The sequence below is a fragment of the Spinacia oleracea genome, chromosome 6, assembly GCF_020520425.1.
Source record: "Spinacia oleracea cultivar Varoflay chromosome 6, BTI_SOV_V1, whole genome shotgun sequence".
NCBI classification, from domain to species: Eukaryota; Viridiplantae; Streptophyta; class Magnoliopsida; order Caryophyllales; family Amaranthaceae; genus Spinacia; species Spinacia oleracea.
The window spans coordinates 138,781,723-138,803,008 of record NC_079492.1 but is presented as its reverse complement, the minus strand read 5'-3'; the positions used below and the strand labels follow the sequence as shown (position 1 = coordinate 138,803,008).

General features: G+C 35.8%; 4 protein-coding genes across 4 annotated transcripts; 2 read left to right on the top strand and 2 right to left on the bottom strand.

Annotated features, from left to right (window-relative positions):
- Positions 1-911: 911 nt before the first annotated feature.
- LOC130459098 (uncharacterized) lies at positions 912-4,511 on the bottom strand. The gene is made up of 4 exons (XM_056833696.1): positions 3,479-4,511; positions 1,779-1,983; positions 1,328-1,681; positions 912-1,243 (listed from the first exon to the last, which is right to left on the bottom strand). The coding sequence occupies exons 1-3, from the start codon at positions 3,577-3,579 to the stop codon at positions 1,601-1,603; spliced, it is 387 nt and encodes a 128-aa protein (XP_056689674.1). The 5' UTR covers positions 3,580-4,511; the 3' UTR covers positions 912-1,243; positions 1,328-1,600.
- Positions 4,512-8,423: 3,912 nt separating this feature from the next.
- Positions 8,424-9,086, bottom strand: LOC110784895 (uncharacterized mitochondrial protein AtMg00810-like). Its single transcript, XM_021989343.2, has 2 exons — positions 8,650-9,086; positions 8,424-8,514 (listed from the first exon to the last, which is right to left on the bottom strand). Exons 1-2 carry the CDS (start codon positions 9,084-9,086, stop codon positions 8,424-8,426), a joined length of 528 nt encoding a protein of 175 aa, XP_021845035.2.
- Positions 9,087-13,778: 4,692 nt separating this feature from the next.
- LOC110784936 (gamma conglutin 1-like) lies at positions 13,779-15,059 on the top strand. Its single transcript, XM_021989374.2, has one exon. The coding sequence runs from the start codon at positions 13,779-13,781 to the stop codon at positions 15,057-15,059; it is 1,281 nt and encodes a 426-aa protein (XP_021845066.2).
- A 4,752-nt stretch (positions 15,060-19,811) lies between these two features.
- LOC110784917 (gamma conglutin 1-like) lies at positions 19,812-21,086 on the top strand. Its single transcript, XM_021989361.2, has one exon. It carries the CDS (start codon positions 19,812-19,814, stop codon positions 21,084-21,086), a length of 1,275 nt encoding a protein of 424 aa, XP_021845053.2.
- The last annotated feature ends 200 nt before the right edge of the window (positions 21,087-21,286 follow it).

Sequence of the window (21,286 nt, the reverse complement as noted above, 5' to 3'; positions counted from 1 at the left end):
CCTTGGACATAATCAGCAATCCACTTATCTTTTACATCATCTTTCCATACTCAATTACTCCACTTATCATGTCTCTCGAAGTGACACCCTATTGGACATTATATTTGGTTTCAGGGTGGATTTTGGCTAAAATTACTTCTAACATTTTACCGAATATTAATGCATTTAATCAACACGTCACCGGCATTTTATATGTGTATTTTAGCTTGTATTGTGTATAATTAATAATTCAAAAAACTTATCAGGGTTTGGCCCCGAATAAATCCGATGGAAGATCTTCCCCAGCTTGGTATCAACCATTAGACACTCGAGGTCATTTTACAATTTACTTATAGTGGAATAGCAGGTAAGAATAGTACTCTAGCTAGTAGTTTTCTTCTGAAAAATCATATATGTATTCACTGGTAGTTTAAATTAGGTGTGCTTAACAATAGGTTCACGTATATCCAAAGGTATATCATTTTTCATTAGATATGTAGAAGATGTTTGAACAAATCACTTATACTATTAGTTGTATACATAAAAACTTCTTTACACTTTAAAGTCAAAAAGGAGTCTCATCACAAAATACTACTCCGTATCTAAAAATATAACAATAACATAATAATCAAGGAAGAGTTGCCTTGAATACACTAACAGTATAAGTTCTTTAGAAAGGCGTTCATGATCCTTGGTTTGAGGGGTACGGTGTATTGTTGGGATGTCCCGCTTTATTAAAAAAAATCGAGGAAGAGTAACCTTCAATACAACTGTCTATTTACTCTTTTATTGTGAGGTTTTTTAGAAACTAGTTGTTGGACCGCGCGCTAACGCGCGCGGTCCCCCAAGATATTGAAATTAATTGGTAAAATTAAATTAGCAAATAATCAAAATGATTAGGGAAAAATAACCAAGGAAGGAACTTAGCCAAAAAACTATACTAATTAAACAAGAATTACATGATTCATCAATAACTACGGGAAATGTTTATGGTTGAATCCATCTACATAAATAACTATTTAAGCGCAACATTAAACCATCTTTTTTGTTGCATCCGTAACACCCTCATATAACCATTTACAATCAGCTGCTATCTCATGAGCTGACTACAATGTAACAATCCTATTACTTTGGGGGACCATATCCTTGGAGCTCTTATCCTACATCATGACAACTCCTGTCATAGTGCTATAAGTAGTGTACTATTTCAAGTTGTTCCTCAAATGCGACGGTCTACAGTTGATTCCTGTGGTTCGCGGGTGGTCTGAGTCCATTTCCAAATTGAACTTCATAAGTTATAACATTCAAATGCAGATAAAATAAGGCTCTTTCGGATTTCATAGCGTACCTTCTGAAGCCACACTTTGTGCCCAAGTGATAACAACCTTAGTAGATGTTGCCAAGAGTTCCTCAAACAAAAGATACCAACAACAAATTAGAATATCCTCAGAATTAGACAGATTTTTAAAGCACAGGATACAAAGGAAGCATATTTGCAAAGAAGTAAACATTTCTGTAAGTGAATATAAGTCACAAGTTTATTACGTAGTTATCCTAGATGATAGAATATCATAAATATACGTTATTAACTTATAACGGTGTTCAAAAGTCAAAACTAACGCTAAACAGGGGTAAAAAGAACACTCTCTACTTCCTGCTGCTCAGAATTCCGTTGTGCCACTACCTTCGATATTGAAAACATCTGCCCTTCACACAAGAGTTTTGAGCATTAATTAAGTACAAAATATTTAAAACATCATATCACTAAATGCGGTTAATAGAAATAAAAAAAAACATACCTTTTGAATGGTTTTTGTGAAGCATAACTTATGTTCATCCATGGAAGCATCGATAAACTCATCAATATGGCCCTTTAAATCCTCTAGGAAAGTCGCATCATCTTTCTTCTTCCTCCGACATGAAGCAATTGCTGGAGTTGGTGCAGTAGCAGATGATTTAGTTTCAGCTGGATTCTTCTGGGAATCCATGTTAGATGTTACCAACCTGCTACTAAAAAAATTGTGCTCAAAGTGCAACATAATAAACACATTTTATTCTAGATCAAGGGAACCAGATAATTCATTCAGTCAAAATAAAAAATGTGTGTTCTCTCTAAACATGTTCAATAACCGCGAATAGATCTTAAAGCATCCAACTCACTATATCTGATAACCGAGAATAGAAGTATGGAATCCTGTAAATGAATGATTGAATGACCCAGAATTCAACAGCAACATCGTCACTATTTTAGCATCCAGTTTACAAAGAACTTCATGGCATGGGCACCCAGGCACAACCCGACACATTTAGTAAAAGAGGATTCAGAGATCACCCGTAGAGCTACCAGATTAGATGACATAACAAACAAATCAATGATATGAACCATTGAAGCAGGGAATTCCCAGATCAACATGGACAGCATATAAATCTTCAAGTAACTTGAAACAACCACGGTGAGCAACACATCTTTGAACCCAGAAAAACCCTCTATAAAAGTATAAAATCTCCTTGAAAACACAAAAAGAACACCAAATTCCCTATAAGGGAACATCCCAAAGATTTCAATCCCAATGTCAAAACCGACAACACTTTTGAGGTCTCATTCAAAATCCATAACTTGTAAGCATCAACAAAGAGGAAAAAGAAGGATGCTTTGAATTGCCAAAAAAAAATAAGGATGCTTTGAACAATTAGGTGTCAAAATCTGAATTATTGCGGTGGAGCACGTTGAAGAGCAAGTGCCTGTAAGCTTGAGGCTTGTGAAGGACCAAATCAATGACGAGAATCAAGAGCTCGCATTCTATGTACTCATCAGCAAATATCACATCTTAATTACATATGCAAGCTTCTCTTATATATATAGTCTAGTCATTTACGTTCCAAACTAAAGACGAGCTTATTTAGATATCTAGATCTAGGGAAGCTTCAAGTTTAGATCATTGTAAAGTCAATAGACAACTAAACACACATAACTTTCAGAAAAATACATCACTGAAATCATAACTCGGCAGGAAAAGGAAGCCTGGAGTGTACTGCTCTTTCGTGAGACTGTGAAAGAAGATTTCCGGGACACCAGAAACATTCTCTATGAAGTGACATGATCTAAAATGTTCTTTAATACTTTAACCTAGGTAGGAAAACAAAAAAACTGTCTGAACAAGGATTGATAAGCCACAAAGAGAACCATGAAATTTGAAAATGTTAGTTTCCTTCTTGAATTTTTTTAACCCCTAGTTCATCAGCATAAAAAGAGACAAAAAGCTTGTATAATAGCTCCTATCATGATTATATATGTCTCATTCCGATATGATGGACTAATTCTTCAAGTCCTTCAAACATTAAGGGAATAAAAAATATCAATTAAAAGCATACAATCATGTATGCATACTACACCAAGTTCCCCAAATCAATACTCGATCCACAACATATTCAATTATGATATCGAAAAATTAATCAATAATAGCCGAATATTCATCCACAGGCAAGTGAGAAAATTGACCTTGCTCTTAAAGTGACCCAGGTGTGTTCATCGCCAGAAACATTTGATTTCCATTGGGCAGATAAGGCCACATTAGCACTCATTCTTAATTGTAGCAGCATTCTCCTTCAATCTTCCTAAACTCAATCATAGCATTCTCCGTACAATGATTTCTAATTGTTTAAATTTCATAAAATCCAAAACAAAATCAAACACAGTAGACTTCAAGAATCGAGAATTGGATCTGAAAATTGACGGGAAAAAGAACGAATTCAAAAATAAAATTATCATCCATGTAAACCAAAAAAACCTAAACTTCATAAATCTTTATAACCCTAGTAGTTAAAAAAATGAGAACCGATATAATAGGAGATCGAGAAAAGTAGGTAAGCCCTTACCTTGGAGATCTGGTTCTAGGCGAGATGTGTCTGTAAAACATCCTTGTCTTCCGTCTCTTCCATTTTTTATCAGATTAAGCAGGAAGGGGAGAAAAGAGAGGTTAAAATGGGGAGCAAGCATGAAGGGGCAAGAACATAAACCAGGTCAATATGAGAGAACAGAAATTGAAAACGGGGAGATAAAGAAGAAGAGAAGCAACCAGGTCAATATGAGGAATAAATCGACGGAAGAAAGAGAAAAGGAGACAAAAAGAGAGAAAGTGAAAAAAAATGTTGCCAGTACAAGGCATCAGATCAAAGTTGCCTCGTCGAGTAACAAGGCATCAGATCAAAGTTGCCTGCTTGCACCTAACCACAGTCTGTATGCATCAGTGCAAAACATTACAGCAATAAGGCCCTTTTTTTTGTTGCAGTTTAGTAACATTCAGTCCAGGGAAAACAAAACAGGGCCTAAGAGTCTACACAGTACCCTTGAGGGGTGAGGCACCTAGCACAGTGTTTTGACGAACCAATCACGCACTGAGGGACATGTATCAACTTAGATTGTCACATGTGTGCACGAAATTACCAATCCACAAACCAAGTGTTCGGCTTATCCTCCCTCCCCACGACCATCAGCGGTTTTGAAACAAAGGTACACCAATAATTAGTACCGAGTCGACTAATCCATACTCGTGCCATAACAAGAAAAAGGTGTCATTTTTGGAATCACAAAAACCACACAAAAAAAACAAGGCCACCAGAAACAAGGTAATTGAATTCCTGAACCTGGCAGCTAATATATTGACTGAATCAACAAACACAATATCAAGTTGAAACTACAGCAACCAAGCATTCCTTATCAACAATTTATCATCACTCTCACCTTACAGGAAATTGTAATATCCTACCAACACCTCTGTCTTCTCCATCAATATAGAATCTGTCTATATAAAAACCCACAATGACAGTTCTAAAGTAAAGTACCACACCAAAATAACCCACAACTTTCTTTCAACCCTTTTACCAGAACAAGTGAAACAGAGTTACAGAGTTTACCTCAAACTTTGTACCAAACTAGCCACCATTATCTTTACACCTTATAACAGACTAAGTTTGGTAGTCGAGACAAAGGCACAGGTCGAAAGCGAACATCCCCACGATCAGTTCAGCATAACTCAAAGCATGCACGTCTTTCACACTGGAAAAAAAATAAGGATAAGCAAACAAGTTACAGTATACAAACATTACATAATTTTTCTACAGAAGCTAATTTGATTGTTCAGATCACAAAGAAATGAAATCAAATTCCATAACAAGATTATACGGAGTAACAGATTATAAGTTCAGTAGCCGAGAATCATGGGCGAGATAGTGCAAGCAATAGATATAGATCGAAATAGAACTCCAATGGACTCATAGCATCAGTCCACCATAACTCAAAGAATGCACAACGCCTGATATTGACAACTTTTCCTGCACAGCTTGATGACAAATTTTAATTTAAAGGGAGCGTAGGCTTCAATAACTCATAAACTCTAGCAACACAGAGACATTAAAACCTACCATATCCAGCTGAAAATTCACCACCAGATTCATGAGAATCCCTCGCATGAGTTGCATAAATGTTCAGAATGAGAGGGATAACACTATATATCCTTCTAAGGATCAATAATTTTACATTCCTACTTCCTAGTACAAGTATTCATCATGCAATAACTAAGTAATGATCAAACAGTAAAGCCCATAGTTTGTCCCCTTTGAATGATGCGACTTAGGTAGAGAGAGAGAGAGAGAAAATGAAAAAATAGAATAATCAACAAGCCATTCTCTTACAAGATATAACTGCCTCCCTAATTTATAATTCCTAAGTCCAACCAACTTGCTCTCATATTCAATGGATTTCACCAACTTCTTGCCCAAGGCAGTCTCTAACTGATATTCTGCCCACACATGTAGGATGCATTTCCCAAATTTTCTTAATTTCCTTGCACGTATGACAAACTTTATCCTAACATGGGGATAGGTGGGGAAGCTAAGCACTATAATCACCCCAACTATGTTAAGCACATACTCCCCCCTCAAATGAACAAAATGCATATATTTTCAGTCGCAAACGATACAAACTAAAATTCTGAAAAGTTAGTTACGTGATCAATTAATCTGAAATGGAGGTAGTACCATACCCTCAGGATTCATCTTAGGCATAGACTTAAGCGCATGTGGAATTCTAAGGAAACTCTCCTTGGCAGCATCTAATTCACGCCGAATTTTCTTGACCTCATCCTCGATCACCTCGTCCTCGATCTTCAGCACTTTCTGGTCACTGAAATGCCGCAAACTCCCTCCAATTCCTGAAAATTGAACTCATTTCATCAAAAAATCAAAATACTCACATCATAACCAAATTCGATACAAGAAAAGTTGAATTTCAGGAGAAACTGAAAAAAAAACCTTCAAAGGTAAAAGTACTGTAAGTCCGAGAGAAAACACGGAGGCGGAAGGGAATGAGCCTGCATAAGGCAGCCATGGCAGAGGAGGAGAGAGAATTTGCTGAAAATTCAGGATCGCATTGATGTTGATGGAGATGAACTCGGAGGAATTAGGGTTTTTCGATGAACAAGTCTTGCTGTGTGTGAAGGAGTTGGAGAGAGAAGGAAGAGTTGCGTCCTGGTGTTCCGACCGGAAAAAAATCCGCCGTCGAAGAAAAGATTCAGCTCGAACACAGCACCGCCACCACCTGGTTGAGTCTGTAACGAACGGCACATGAATGGTGGTGGGAAGATCGGAATTTGGTGGCTCGTTGTGGAGTTTGATTTGAGGAGAGGGGGCGGAGGTGAGAGGAGAGTGGAGCTTAGGTTAGAAATTGAAAATGATCCAGGAGGTGGATCAGAAGAAAGAAAGGAAAGGAGAAAAGGGATAGCAAAAAAATTTGGAAATATGCAAGAACCAAGAATCGAACCTTGGTTGATTGAGCAAGGCTAATAGAGCCTTCAAAGGGAAGGAAAATAAAAACTTTCCTTATGAATAGTGAATTTCACCCAAATGTGACTCAATACACTATTGTTAAGCATAGTGTTTTGAGTTCATGCATTTTAAAGGTTTGGGATGTGTCCAAACTAAATCCGTGCAAACTAAATCCAAAACAAACAATATACTAGTGTTGCAGTCAATGTGAGTTCGCGACCACACAATTATAACTTTTGAATCGAAAGAGGAAACACATTAAGGGCCAAATAAGGTTGTGTTCTATTCCTTATCTTCCCTAATTTATCTTAATTTATCTAATTTAAAGACTTATTTTAGTCCTTACTTTTCTTTAACTTATATTATAACTTAGGCAAATTTGTTAAAAAGGACCTTTTATAATCCAAATTTTGCGAGAAAGGACCTTATATAACTTTTTTTGTCAAAAAACACCTTAATGTAAAATTTTTTGCGAGAAAGGACCTTATATAATTTTTTTTTTGTCAAATCACACATTAATATAATTTCTTTTTGCGAAAGACAACCAAAAGTAAATTTCCGGCATTGACTGAGCTTTTTTGGCTATTGACTTACACGTGAGAAGCACGTGTGGCTTTATTTTGCTAATCACACCCAATTTTCCTCCAAAATTCTAAGCTTTAAAACTAAAGTTGAAAAAAAAAACCGAAATAAAATCAAGTTTGAAAATTCAAGAGTCGGGAAAATCAGTGTCTTTAGCCAACGTAAGCCACACGTGCTGCTCACGTGCAAGTTAATGGCCGGAAAAGCTCAGTCAATGCCGGAAACTTCCCTTAGGTCCTTTCTCGCAAAAAAAAAACTTTAAGGTGTGTTTTCACAAAAAAAATTATATAAGGTCCTTTCTCGCAAAATTTGAGTTATAAAAGGTTCTTTTTGGAAAATTTGCCTATAACTTATCATATGTTATATTAATTTATTTCAACTTATTTTTTTAGATAAGTGAAAATAATGTGAATAAAGTAGAGCGTGAGATAGGTGATACAATCATATACAACCTAGCGGACCCTAAATATTACTTGTAGAACCATTAAATGTTGTATAAAGTAGATACTAAAGTGTGAACGACTAATGTTTGCTTGCGATTTAAAATAATACTTACTCTGTTTGGAAATAGTTGCACCACTTTCACTTTATGCACTATTCACATATTAACTTTTACTCTCTTTTTACACATATAAAAAATAAATGTTATCATATAAAAAATTGTTGGATTAGTCTCGATGTCCACTTTTCAAATTATCAAAAAAATATTATTTTTACGAATAGATATTAATGGTTAAAGGTGTGTGTTGGAAAACGTGAAAGTCAAAGCGGTGCAACTGTTTCAAAACAGATAGCGCTACTTTCTCACTAACAAAATGGATGTCCATCTCCACATGTTTGGTGCGTTGATGTTGTACGGGGTTGCTGGATAAATAAATAGCACTGACATTATCACAATAAACAATGGTGGCCTGACGTAGAGGGTAATGTAATTCTAGAAGAAGGTTACGCAACCAACATGCCTCAGCAACGACGTTTGTGATGCCTCTATATTATGCATGTGCACTTGATCTAGAAAGAGTAGGTTGACGCTTAGAAGACTAAGAAATAAGATTGTCTCCTAAGAAACAACAATATCCTGAAGTCGAACGGCGAGTATCAGGACACCCACCCCAATCTGCATCAGTATAACTGTATAAGTAATCAAGCGCAAAGTAAATGTAAGATATAAATGTAATCCGTGATCAATGGTGCCCTGAATGTAACGTAGGATGCCTTTAATGCATACAAATGATGCTCCCGTGGATCATGCATAAAAAGACACACCTGGTGCACCGCATATGCAATGTCAGGGCGAGTAAATGTAAGGTACTGTAGAGCACTTCCCAGACTGTGGTACTAAGTTGAGTCCGCCACAGGAGGACCTGAATCTGCACTAAGCTTTGCATTTTAGTGACAACAGGAGTGGCAACAGGCTTATAAGTCCCCATGCCTGCACGTTCCAAAATTTCATGTGCATATTTTTTCTGAGAGAGAATCATATAAGAAAGATTTCGGGAGACATAAATTCCCCAAGAGTAATTTAGGGGCCCCAAATCAGACATTGGGAATTCTGTTTTCAAATGGGAGATCAATTTGTCACGCAAAGCATCAGATGATGTGCATAAAATAATATCGTCAACATAAAGTAATAGATAAGCCATATCATCACCATGCTTAAAAGTAAACAAAAATGTGTCACTCTTTGCAATGACAAAACCCATCTGTAAAAGAAAATGTGCAAACCGTTGGTACCATACACGAGAAGCCTATTTAAGACCATAAAGAGCCTTACGCAGTAAGCACACATAATTAGGGACCCGTTTGTCAACGAATCTTGGAGGTTGGTGCATGTAAACAGTCTCCTGTAAGTCACCATGATGGAAAGATTTTTTTTACATCTAGTTGATGAATAGACCATTTTCTGGCCATAGCCAAGCCCAAAACTGTACGAATACTAGTCGGTTTCACCACGGGATGAATGTCTCATCACAATTCACAATCGACTCCCTTTTCCTGCGACCTGTCATCACAAACAAGTCTAGCTTTATGTCGTAGAAGGTCACCTTTATCTTTTCTTTATGAGAAAATATCCACATGCAATTAACAATATTCAACCCCGTATTCTTAGACACCAAATCCCATGTCCATGTATTAATTAAAGCACCATATTCATCTTGTGTCGCCGCATTCCAATTTCGATCAGTCAAAGCTAATTTATGATTCTTAGGAATGGGCTAACGGGTGAGAGTGGGGCTGGTTGGGGAGATGGTCAAGCCATATTTGGGGTTGGGTTTAAAAATACCATGCTGACTACAGGTGACACGTGGCGAGGGTGGGGGAGGTCTGGTTGGGCGAATTGCTGGAGTACCACGGAGGGGAGGTGGGGTATACCGCAATTGTGGGTTGGTTGGGGTATATTCGCCCAAAGAGAAAGGTACTGGACTATTTATGGTTTAGATGGGCAAGTTGGGGCGTGAAGGATACCGATTCAGGGTACCCTGTCTTTTTTAAAATTTAAATAAATTATTGAAAAAAAACGATCCTTTATGGTTTGGGCTTTATTTTTTATAGTTTGGACTTAAATTGTACTTCTATATTTATATTTCTAAAAATTAGCTTGAATTATTTTGTATTTTGGGCATATGAAGCATTTTTATATGGCATTATCCCTTATTTTGAGTATTTCATAGTTGAATTAGTGTGTCCAGGGTACCCAACAAGGTACCCGTTCCGAAAAGTTGAGAACCGGAACCTAAACCTATTGCAGAAGGTTCTCAATTTTGTTACCCGGAACCAGAACCTGCACAACAGGTTCCTAACAGGTTCCGATTCCGATTCAGGGTACCCTAACATTTTGCTCACCCCTAGCCACGACCACGGCCTCTGCCGCCTCCACTGCCTCGGTCGGGCTGGCCTCCTGGCTGTGGGGGGGAGGAGGTGGTTGATGTTGTACGGCAAATGTTGCGGCTTGGCCTCCTTGATCATTCGCACGACGGCCTTGCTCGAGAAGTAGGCGAGACTGGGCATTCTAAATAATCAGGAGGGGATCCGTTTGTTGAATCATAGTAGCCACAATATCATAATATGTATCAACCAAACCTACAACAAGGCGAAAAACCATTTTGACACGGGTTGGTCAATGTTAGCCAATTGATCACTTATAGTTTTTAATTGTAAACAATAAGAATTAATGTCAGAAAAATTATTTAAATGGAGAGAATTGAACTGATTTTCAAGATATAAAGCCCTGGTAGGTTTATTATCTTGAAAAATCGCCTTGATTTTATTCCAGATGTGTTGCGCCGAATCTCCTCTGCAAAGAACTGTCTAGAGAAGGTCTGTAGATATTGTTCCATAAATACATTGTTTCACAATTGAGTCGAGTCACTTCCACATAGGCTCAGAAACATTAGTAGGACGCGGGATGGTAGGATCTATGTGATCAAGGACGTTAAAAGCATGAGCGTGACGCTCGAATAATTCGACCTAATTTGAAAATTGGACATTTTTACGCTTAAAAATTAAAGGAATATCGTTCTTAATATTGTTCACCGAGAGTGTCGGGTGTCGAAACAGATGTCAGGACTCGAGAGTCATCGTCTTTGGCCATAGTGCTACGTAATTAACTATGCGGTTGAATTTGTCCTTATGCAAACAATACTACACTGCAAGAATTAATAATATGGGAAAAGTGGTGGAAAAGCATACGCAAGGAATTAAAGGCCTTGAACCAAAAAATTATGCGGAAGCGAACAAAAAGTGATTTCGTATTATTTCCAAGATCGTAAATAAATAAATTTGGAACCTAAATCTACAATCTAAGTTGTGATATCATATTAGATATCGTGAAACTCCGTGAATAGGAGAGTATTCTATTGATCAAATATATTGAGATTACAATATAATTTCGGGTTCGAATCCTCTGTCCCACTCTTGTGTCCCATTATATGTACCACTTGATTCTATTGGTCTACCTCATTAAATTACAATTTCTTAATTAAAATAATAATAATAAATTATTATAATTTAATGTTGTGGACCAATAAAATTAAGTGGTACATGGAATGGGACACAAGAGTGGAACGGAGGATTTGGACCCTATAATTCCTAATATGATTAAGAATACTAATATGAATAGAAGTCTATCATACATCAAATATCCTTAGATATTAAATCCTACAACCTACGTCTCTTTTTGTTCTTTACGTTTCCGTTTTTGGTGTCTCAAAATGTTATTTACATTTCCTTTTATATTATCACCTCATTTAATCTTTCACACTTTTCTACTGGGACATTCAATTTTTCTTATTTTCCCAATATCATCATTTTGACATAAGTGAAAATATTATGAATAAACGTAACTTTCCTCGTTCAAATTTAAAAAAATATAGGAATTTCAATACACATTAGATAGTCGTGAATAAACGTGCAAAAAGTCGAACAAAAAAAGACGGGGAGAGTATTTAATTATCTCTGTCAAATAATAACGCACTGCTGCTCATATTTTCACCAGGATATGTTTTGCTATTGTCAAAGGAGTTGGGCCCAAATTGTATCTCGGCTTCCCACTGACTTTTTGTAAAATATTTAACTTTGTTAGCATCTGATTTATAATAATAATTAAATATATTTGTAGTTTTTTTTTTGGTTCGTAAAGAAAAAAAACATGCTCCACGTCTCCACCACTTTTGCACGTGACAGCGTGTATTATGCAACCCAAGATCTCAATATTCGATACTCCGTATTCTTCAATACCGACCATACCATCTCAAATACTCCGCATAAATATTAATTTTAGCATTGACTCGTAATAGCCTGCCCTTTTGATTTTAGTTTTAGCATTGGTACTCGTAAAGTTGTAATAGCCTGCACCTCTTTTCGATTAACCCATACTTCCTCTGCTATTATTTAAATAACACAACTTATTTACGTTTATCAATGCACGATTTCAAACACTAATATCTTTATTTTTTGGATAAGAAAAATTTCAAAAAATTATATTTAAAAAATATTTATTGAGACAAATCTAACAAGACCCCACACGACTATTATTTACTTAAGTATAAACCACAAAAAGGAAGTCAAATGAGGTTGTGTGAATAATGTCCAAAACTCTATTGTGTCATATAAATAAGAATGAAGGAAGTATTACAGAAGGGCCTTCTAAAGTTCTAATTGTACTCCCTCTGTCCCTTAATACTCGCACCGGTTTAACCGGTGTGGAGCTTAAGACATTTGAATTGACTTATTAATTTAATGGGTGTTAGTTGATAGTGAGGTATTTTTTATAATATAGTTAGTGGAAAATGTGTAAGAGGTGGTGAGTGGGGGTGTGAATTTTTAAATGATTTTTTGTAGGAAATAAGGGTGTATGTTGGGTTAGTAAGTAAGTGTAAGAAATAATATAATATTGATATAAATTTCCATTTATAAAAACGGTGCAAGTATTAAGGGACGACCCGAAAAGAAAAGCGGTGCGAGTATTAAGTGACGGGGGGAGTATTATCTTTGTGATTAATGAAAAAAGCTATATTATCACATCACGCAAAGAGAACAAATGATAAGAGTAACTCTAGTGGTTATAAGAAAAGATCTGGTTATAAAAGGTTAAAACGTATTAGCGGGTAACCAACCATTGACACCAAAATTAAAAAAAGGTAAATTAAATAAAAATATACTTCGTATACGGAGTATTAAATAACATGTTACTCCCTCCGAATCTAAATGTTTTTCCCATTTAGAATCCTGATACTATTCACAGTTGAAGGGAATCTTATGAATTACGTTCAATATATAAGAAAAAAGACAGTCATGTGTGATTTTGTTTGATTCGTCTCAATAAGTACTTTAAAAATATAAAAATTTATAATTTTTAATAACACGTAACTAGATATATTAATGATGTAAAATGTGCATTAGCATATGTGCCAAAGAAAAATGGGAAAAATATTTAGGAGCAGAAGGAGTATAATATTAAATAAAATGTTTATAAGGAGCTACAAGCCTATAAGGTATTATAACCAACTAGTGATAAACTTATAACTAGAAATTTGATGTGTCAAATTTAACTACACCAACAATTACCTAACAATGAAAAATTATGATTGGTCAAACTTTTTGGGACTTACGCGTTTACAATAATCACATACCACTTGCAACTTGCAAAAGCCACTCTTATCACTAGCCTTGATATTTAATAATACTCCCAAAAAAAAACACGTGAAGAAAATGGCTAGAAATTCATATCTTATCTATCATGTATGATTTTTTTTTTATTTTTTTTTTGAAGGAAGTATGATTCTTTGTTTTATTTAATCTTTAACGCGCACTAATCTTGCATTATATATACACTTATGTTTCTTCATACAATCATACTTCTAAAACTCAAATCAAATCAAATCAAATCAAATCAAATGGCTGAGTTTGCTCTCCTCTTTTTCACAATATTTTCACTCTTTTCCACTACCGTTTTTAGCCAAGCTTCTTCTTCTCCCCCTAAACCTTTAGTTGTACCAATCCGTAAAGATCCCACTACTAACCTTATAGTAGCCAATATTTACGGAAGAACCCCCCTTATCCCGGTGGGCTTCATCGTGGACCTTAACTCTCGCCACGTTTGGGCTTTTTGCGAGACCAAATACAACTCAACAACCTTTAGTCAGCCCAAATGTGATTCAGTCCAATGCAAAATAGCCAATACTCGCTATTGCTTTACCAATTGCCAAGGTGCTAGAGCATTTTGCCATACTAATACATGTGGGTATGCATTGGAGAATCCAGTGACCCACCAAGCCACTGTGGGTGAGTTAGCTCAAGATGTCATCGCTATTCGTTCGACCAACGGGTACAAACCCGGCCCGTTGGTCCGTGTACGTGACTATTTATTCACCTGTGCCCCAGCCAACTTTGGTGAAACAAGCTTCCCCAAAGGCGTTCGAGGAGTAGCTGGGCTGGCCCATGCTCCCATCGCGCTACAAAATGTGCTTGCCTCTAGACTTGGTATTAAGCGTATTTTCACTATGTGTATCCCATCTACTTCCTCTGCTGATGGGGTCATTTTCTTCGGGTCAGACGGGCCTTACAGTTTCCTACCGGGCATCGACGTATCAAAAAGTCTCAAATACACACCCTTAACCATAAGCCCATTTGATGAATATTACGTCAATGTTAAGTCCATTAAGATTAACCAAAAGCCCGTTCCCGGCCTAAACGTTACTTTGCTATCGGTAAAGGATACGGGTTCCGGTGGCGGAACCACATTCAATACCATGTTGCCTTACACCATTTTAGAGGAATCCACATTTAAGGCCATTACTTCATTTTTCGCTAAGCAGCTCTCTAAGGTGCCAACAGTGAAGCCTGTTGCACCTTTTGGGCTTTGCTACGAGTCCAAACATTTCTCATCAACCCGATTGGGCCCTGGAGTACCCAGTATCGATCTCGAGATGGAGGGTAAGGATGCAGTTTGGTCCATTTTTGGGTTGAACTCCATGGTTGAGGCCCGACCCGGAGTGCTATGTCTGGCATTTGTGAATGGTAAGAATGAGTACAGAGCTAATGTCAACATTGGTACATACCAAATGCAGGATATTCCACTCAAATTTGATATAGGAAAGCAAGTGTTGGGCTTTGGTGGCCCACTTAGTGGAGTTCGGACTCATTGCTCAAACTTCGACTTCAAGACTTCTGCATAAATCTTGCATCCAAAACAAGTGAAGTGATTTTCACACACCAAAAAGTGATTTTAGCATATCTACATTTACCGTGATATTAACAGTTTTCTATGTTATAAAATATAAAATATTAAAATCACTTCCTCCAAAACAAGCATGTTCAGGATCATAAGCAAAAGTTTGATTCTAAAATAAATGCCAGTACATTTTTTGTCTATGAGTCAAGTGTAACATTTGTATGTCATACACCCTTTTTCGGAAATAATAATGACGTGTATCATTTTCGACAGGGACGGAGCCAATGTTCAAGAAAATTTTGGAAAATTTGTATGCCACTTAGAATGTAGATTTTTGGAAAATTTTACTATAAAATCAGAAATTTTGTAATTTTTTTTATACAATTTGTCAATTTGCACTCACTAAGATAAAGAAAAAATATTTTGCACCCACAGCTATGTTATTCTGGATCCGCCACTGATTTTCGGAATTCTTATTAGAAGTGCCACATATTCCAAATAGAAGTGGATAGCGTGGGTAGGGGAAATTTTCACGTGCCCTGCTTGGTTTCCATTCCTAGTTAATGGGCTCGTGTAAATCCTACTCGTATTTATTGCAAGCCAAGTACCGCTCCATTTCTTTTTAATTGCAAGTTTAAACCTTTTTATTTTTACGTGTGTCAATGATAATTTGAATAGATTATACTTTTAATTTTTTTTTTGGGTGTTAATATCTTTAATTATCGATAAGTAAAAATTATAAAAAATTAGTTTTCACAAAATATACAAAGTAGATTAGTGAATAGTGCAAAAAAAATACCGTAACTATTTTAAAACGGGTGAAGTACTTAGGAGTAGGGGGGAGATGAGAGAAACTTACCTCTAAACAGTAAACACTTACTTGGTAGGAATTGAGACGTATACTTTCTAGGATCTAAAGTACAACACTTATCAAGTAAGTTCAGTCCTGCTTGTTTGCATGATTAAATTTAACAAATTGGAAGTTGATTGTTGTCTTAAATACGGCAATCATCAAATAACAGCTAAAGTAGTTAAAACGAAAATACTAGGGGGTAGATTAACCTATGTTTATTTAACATTATCGATAAAAAAAATTACACTAATGATGCACTAGTTTTGAGATAAAATATCCTTATTTATTCAAGTTATTACGTGGCAAAACTTGGATGTGTACGTAATCATGTAGAAGGTGGGCTATTGTCACGTTGAAGAAATATGAGAGAAAATACCACATTATAAGATTGTGGAGTTACTTTCACTATTATATTAACAATTGATTTTAATGTAAAACCTATATCAGACTTATAAGTAGACCTAATTCTCCTTCTAGGTTGCCCTGAGTCCCTGACCCATTTCATATTCTTAGAAATTTAACAGTTATGGAAGACCGAAGAAGTCGAATCAAACCTCTTCAAACGTAAAACACATCATTACTCATTAGTAATAATGTGAGCAACGAGGCAACAATTATAGAGGAAGGAGGAAGAGGATAAACAATGGAACAAATGGTCCACAAGCACATGCTATAATGAACTAAGCGACAATCACGTACGTCCTGATACTACATTCGAGTTGTCATGATCGAAGGAGGGAGTATCTCTGTAGCAATTCAATTGAAGAATTGGCGACATCAATTAGGGTTGCGAATTGTATTTCCTTTACTATAAATAGGTTTTAGGCACTCATTGTAATAAATTCATTCTCTCCTCTCACACGGTACTTGTCATTTATTTTAATATACTTATTTTCCAAATCCCCGATCAACAAATGTATTTTCGATATATATTATGTTTGAATGGGTTAGATTTATCGAAAATGATAAAGGTCGCAACATGCGACCTTTAAGCCGTGTCACAATGATGACATGACATGCTTATGTGTCATTATTTTAATTGGAAAATAAAATATTTAATTTATATATCCTACTTTAAATGTTTCAAAAAAAACTAGGAAAATCTTAATATTCTAATTTATTTCCTTATTTACATATTTTCATAGTAAAAATATTGCATTGATAGTAAAAATATTATTATGACTTATAGCCTACGTGTCGCCTATATGTACCAATTAAACTGCGACACGTAAGATTGCGACAACTAAATGTTGTCGCAACTTGCGACCTTTATCATCACCCTTTCTAGATTTATATCTTTTGTATGTGTCATGTTTTATTAATGAACAAATTTGACTATAAAAGAAAAAGTAATCTTTAGTAAAATTAGAGGTGTAAATGAGTTGAGAGACTCTTAATCAATGCTTGGGCTCAGCTAAAGCACGTTCATGTTCATTTATTTAATAAATGAGTCAAGTTTGAACAACTTTTGATGCTCGTTTAACAAACGAGCTTGAACATGAACATGCATATGCTATTTAGTTCATGAACAACGTAACTTGATTTATTTACGTTCATGAACAACCTCGTCTATTCATGTTCATAATCAAATTTCTCGTACATAATTGTTTATTATAGGTAAAGATCATATTTTGACTTTTCATACCCGAAAAATATACAATGGAATCTTTTTGTAAAAAAATTGAATATAAATTTCTAAAGTAGTACATATTCCAAAGTATATTTTCAAATTAAACAAGTTAAACTCTAAAGCGCAAAGATCGATCATTTATAAAAAGCTCGTTTATGAACTCGATTTGATTATAATTCACGAACAGTTTATGAACACAAAATCTCTTAAACGAACCGAGGTTGGACATATTTTTAAGCTTGGTTGAAAACTCAAACTCGGGCTCAGACTCGAACTCGCCTAAATTAAAATGGACACAAACATAAACAGAGTAGTAACTCAGCTCGGGTTGACTCGTTTGCACACCTAAGTAAAACCAACTTCAGATTTCGGTTAATCCTAATAATAAGAAAAAAATTTAATACAAGTAGAGATAATTGAATTATTAGGGTAGTTATTATTTTCTTTTCCACGTAATGAGTACGTGTAATATGTCCCGTAATAATGTAATATGATACCCAAGATCTCCATATATATTTGATAATACTACTCTTTATTATTTAGAGCATCTTAACATTTTTAAGTATAAGAGTACATAAAGCAATGAGATAGCATAGTGCTTCGTGTATATTAGCATAAGATATTAAGAGTACAGAAAGCAATGTGATTAGAAAATATTACTCCCTCAGTTTCATTTTGTTCGTTACGTTTGGACTTTTGCACGTTTATTAATGTATAATAGAGATTCTTTTCTTTTTTATTAAAAAAATTAACCCAAATAAAACCTCAATCCATTAATCACTATAATAACCAATAAGATTGTTTTATTTATCAAAATGAACCAATAATGAAAAAGCACAAAGATTGCTAACTTAACATACTTGGGAAATGGTAAATAAATTTAATCAGTTGAAAAAGTTGACCAATTAAAATTAAGAGTGGGGACAAAAAATAACACTATAATAAGTTTATAAATAGAAAGATTCTTCCATATAACAAACAAAATGAAATACCCTAAAAGACGGTGGGAGTATTATTGCTGAAACATTTTGGAACTTCCAAACTTTACAATAATCTATTTGCACTTGCAAACCCCCAATCAATCAACACATCACCAGCCTTAATAATAATACTAAAACAAAGACACGTGAAAATATGACATCTAATTTTTTACCTTATCTTTTAATGTTTTTTATTCCTGATTCAACATTTGAACATAAAAATATCTGCAATGACCCAAGCTTAATTTATCCCTCAAGCTCAACCCTAAATTCTAAACTTTGTCAAATCAATTTTTCAATAATTTTAAGACTCTCTTTACTTTTGCAATTTATCCCTGCATTTACTACAAACTCAACTGAATTTCTTTAAAATAATGTGTATTAATTTCTTTCGTTTAGTACTATGTTTTAAGTTCTAGTTCTATTAGCTAATGTCAAAAAAAAAAAAAAAAAGATAAACTCACTCAAATGGCCCATCAAATGGAGTCTTAATTGGAGTTTGCAATTAATAACCCACCTTCCCTCTACAATCTACATTGAGTTTCTCCCCACTCTATTGTAAGAGTCTTGCATGAGACTTATTTAAAAATTCACATCCAGATTTGAAATAAAATCACCCTAATTACTTGACTGTCTTTTTATATAAAACCGTCCTCATTTATTTACACTCTTCTCTTACTTTCCTTATAAGGTATTGACGCTTTAGCTTGAACTCACATTTTACTGGCTTATAATAAAATAAAATGAAAAGAAAAAACACCTTAATACCAACTAAAATAATAATAAAAAACCAAACTACCGACTAACAATAATAAAATACGGAGTACTTCACTATCCACCAACTATAATAATAATTAAAAACACCACTACCAACCATCACACAATAAAATACCAAGTAAATTAATTGCGCAAAAAGTAGCAATTCACAAAACCACCATACTTAAAGGTAATATTTCACCAAATTTCCTTAAAACATATTAAATACATGGGAACGAAGAGAGTAAAACATAATAGAATATATAAAAGAAAGTTGATATTGAGAAAACAAATCAAACAAAACTCTACATGTACTTATGTTTTGAAATATACTTTTATTTGTCGGTAGAGTTTTTTGGTAGAGTATTAAATTTCATTTGGATTAATATCTTAAAAGATTCCAACCAGGAGTAACTAAGGGATTAATATATGATTTAAAAAGAAACTCATGCACATCAATGTTTCATTATATATACCTTATCAACAAGTTATGTTTCTTCAAACAATCATACTCCTAAACAATCAAATCAAATCCAAATGGCTCATGTTGCTCTCCTCTTTTTCACATTACTTTCATTCTTCTCTTCCACCACCCTTTTTAGCCAAGCTTCTGCTTCACCACTTGTTTTACCAATACACCAAGATGCTGCTACTAAACTTTTAGTAGCCAACATTTACGGACGAACCCCCCTTATCCCCGTGGGCTTCCTCATTGACCTAAACACCCGCCATGTTTGGGCTAATTGCGAAACCAACTACAACTCATCAACCTTTAGCCAGCCCAAGTGTGATTCAGTCCAATGTAAAATAGCCGATACTCGCTATTGCTTTACTAGTTGCCAAGGTGCTAGACCATTTTGTCATACTAATACATGTGGTTATTCATTAGAGAATCCGGTGACCCACCAAAGCACCGTCGGTGAGCTAGCTCAGGATGTCATCGCTTTAAGTTCAACCAATGGTTACAATCCCGGACCATTGGTCCGTATACCAGACTACCTCTTCACCTGCGCGCCATCCGACCTCGTTGAATCGCGGTTACCCAAAGGTGTACAAGGGGTAGCTGGCCTGGCCCATGCTCCCATTGCATTACAAAATGTGCTTGCCTCTAGACTTGGGTTTAAGCCCATTTTCACTATGTGCATCCCATCTACCTCCACTGCTGACGGGGTCATTTTCTTCGGGTCAGATGGGCCTTACAGTTTCCTACCAGGAATCGACATATCAAAGAGTCTCCAATACACGCCGTTGACCATAAGCCCATTTGATGAATACTACATCAACGTCAAGTCCATTAAAATCAACCAAAAGCCTATCCCTGGCCTAAACACTACTCTGCTATCAGTAAAGGATACGGGTTCCGGTGGCGGAACCACATTCAACACTTTGTTGCCTTACACCGTTATAGAAGGATCCACATACAAGGCCATTACTTCATTTTTCTCTAAGCAACTCTCTAACGTGCCAAAAGCGAAGGCTGTAGCACCCTTTGGGCTTTGCTACGAGTCAAAACATTTCAAATCGACTCTATTGGGCCCGAGTGTTCCCAGCATCGATCTCGAGCTGGAGGGCCAGGGTGCAGTTTGGTCCATTTTTGGGCTGAACTCCATGGTGGAGGCCAAACCCGGAGTGTTATGCCTGGCTTTTGTAAATGGTAAAAATGAATACAGAGCTAATATCAACATCGGGATATACCAAATGCAGGATATTCCACTCAAATTCGATCTAGGCAACTCAGTGTTGGGCTTCGGTGGCCCACTTAGCGGACTCCGGACTCATTGCTCAAACTTCAAATTCACAACTACTCTGTAATGCCTCCGAAAATAACCACGTTCCCGGTCATAGACAACAGTTTAATTCTGAAATAAAAGGCAGTCAGTAGATCTGCCAGTAGTTTTTCCAAAAGGTGAAACCCTGGCCCTAGGGCCCGCCCCCCAACTAGTTGATTACATTCAATAGTACCAATGCCCAATGGTAATTGCAAACAAAAACAAAAACATGTAGCAGACTCA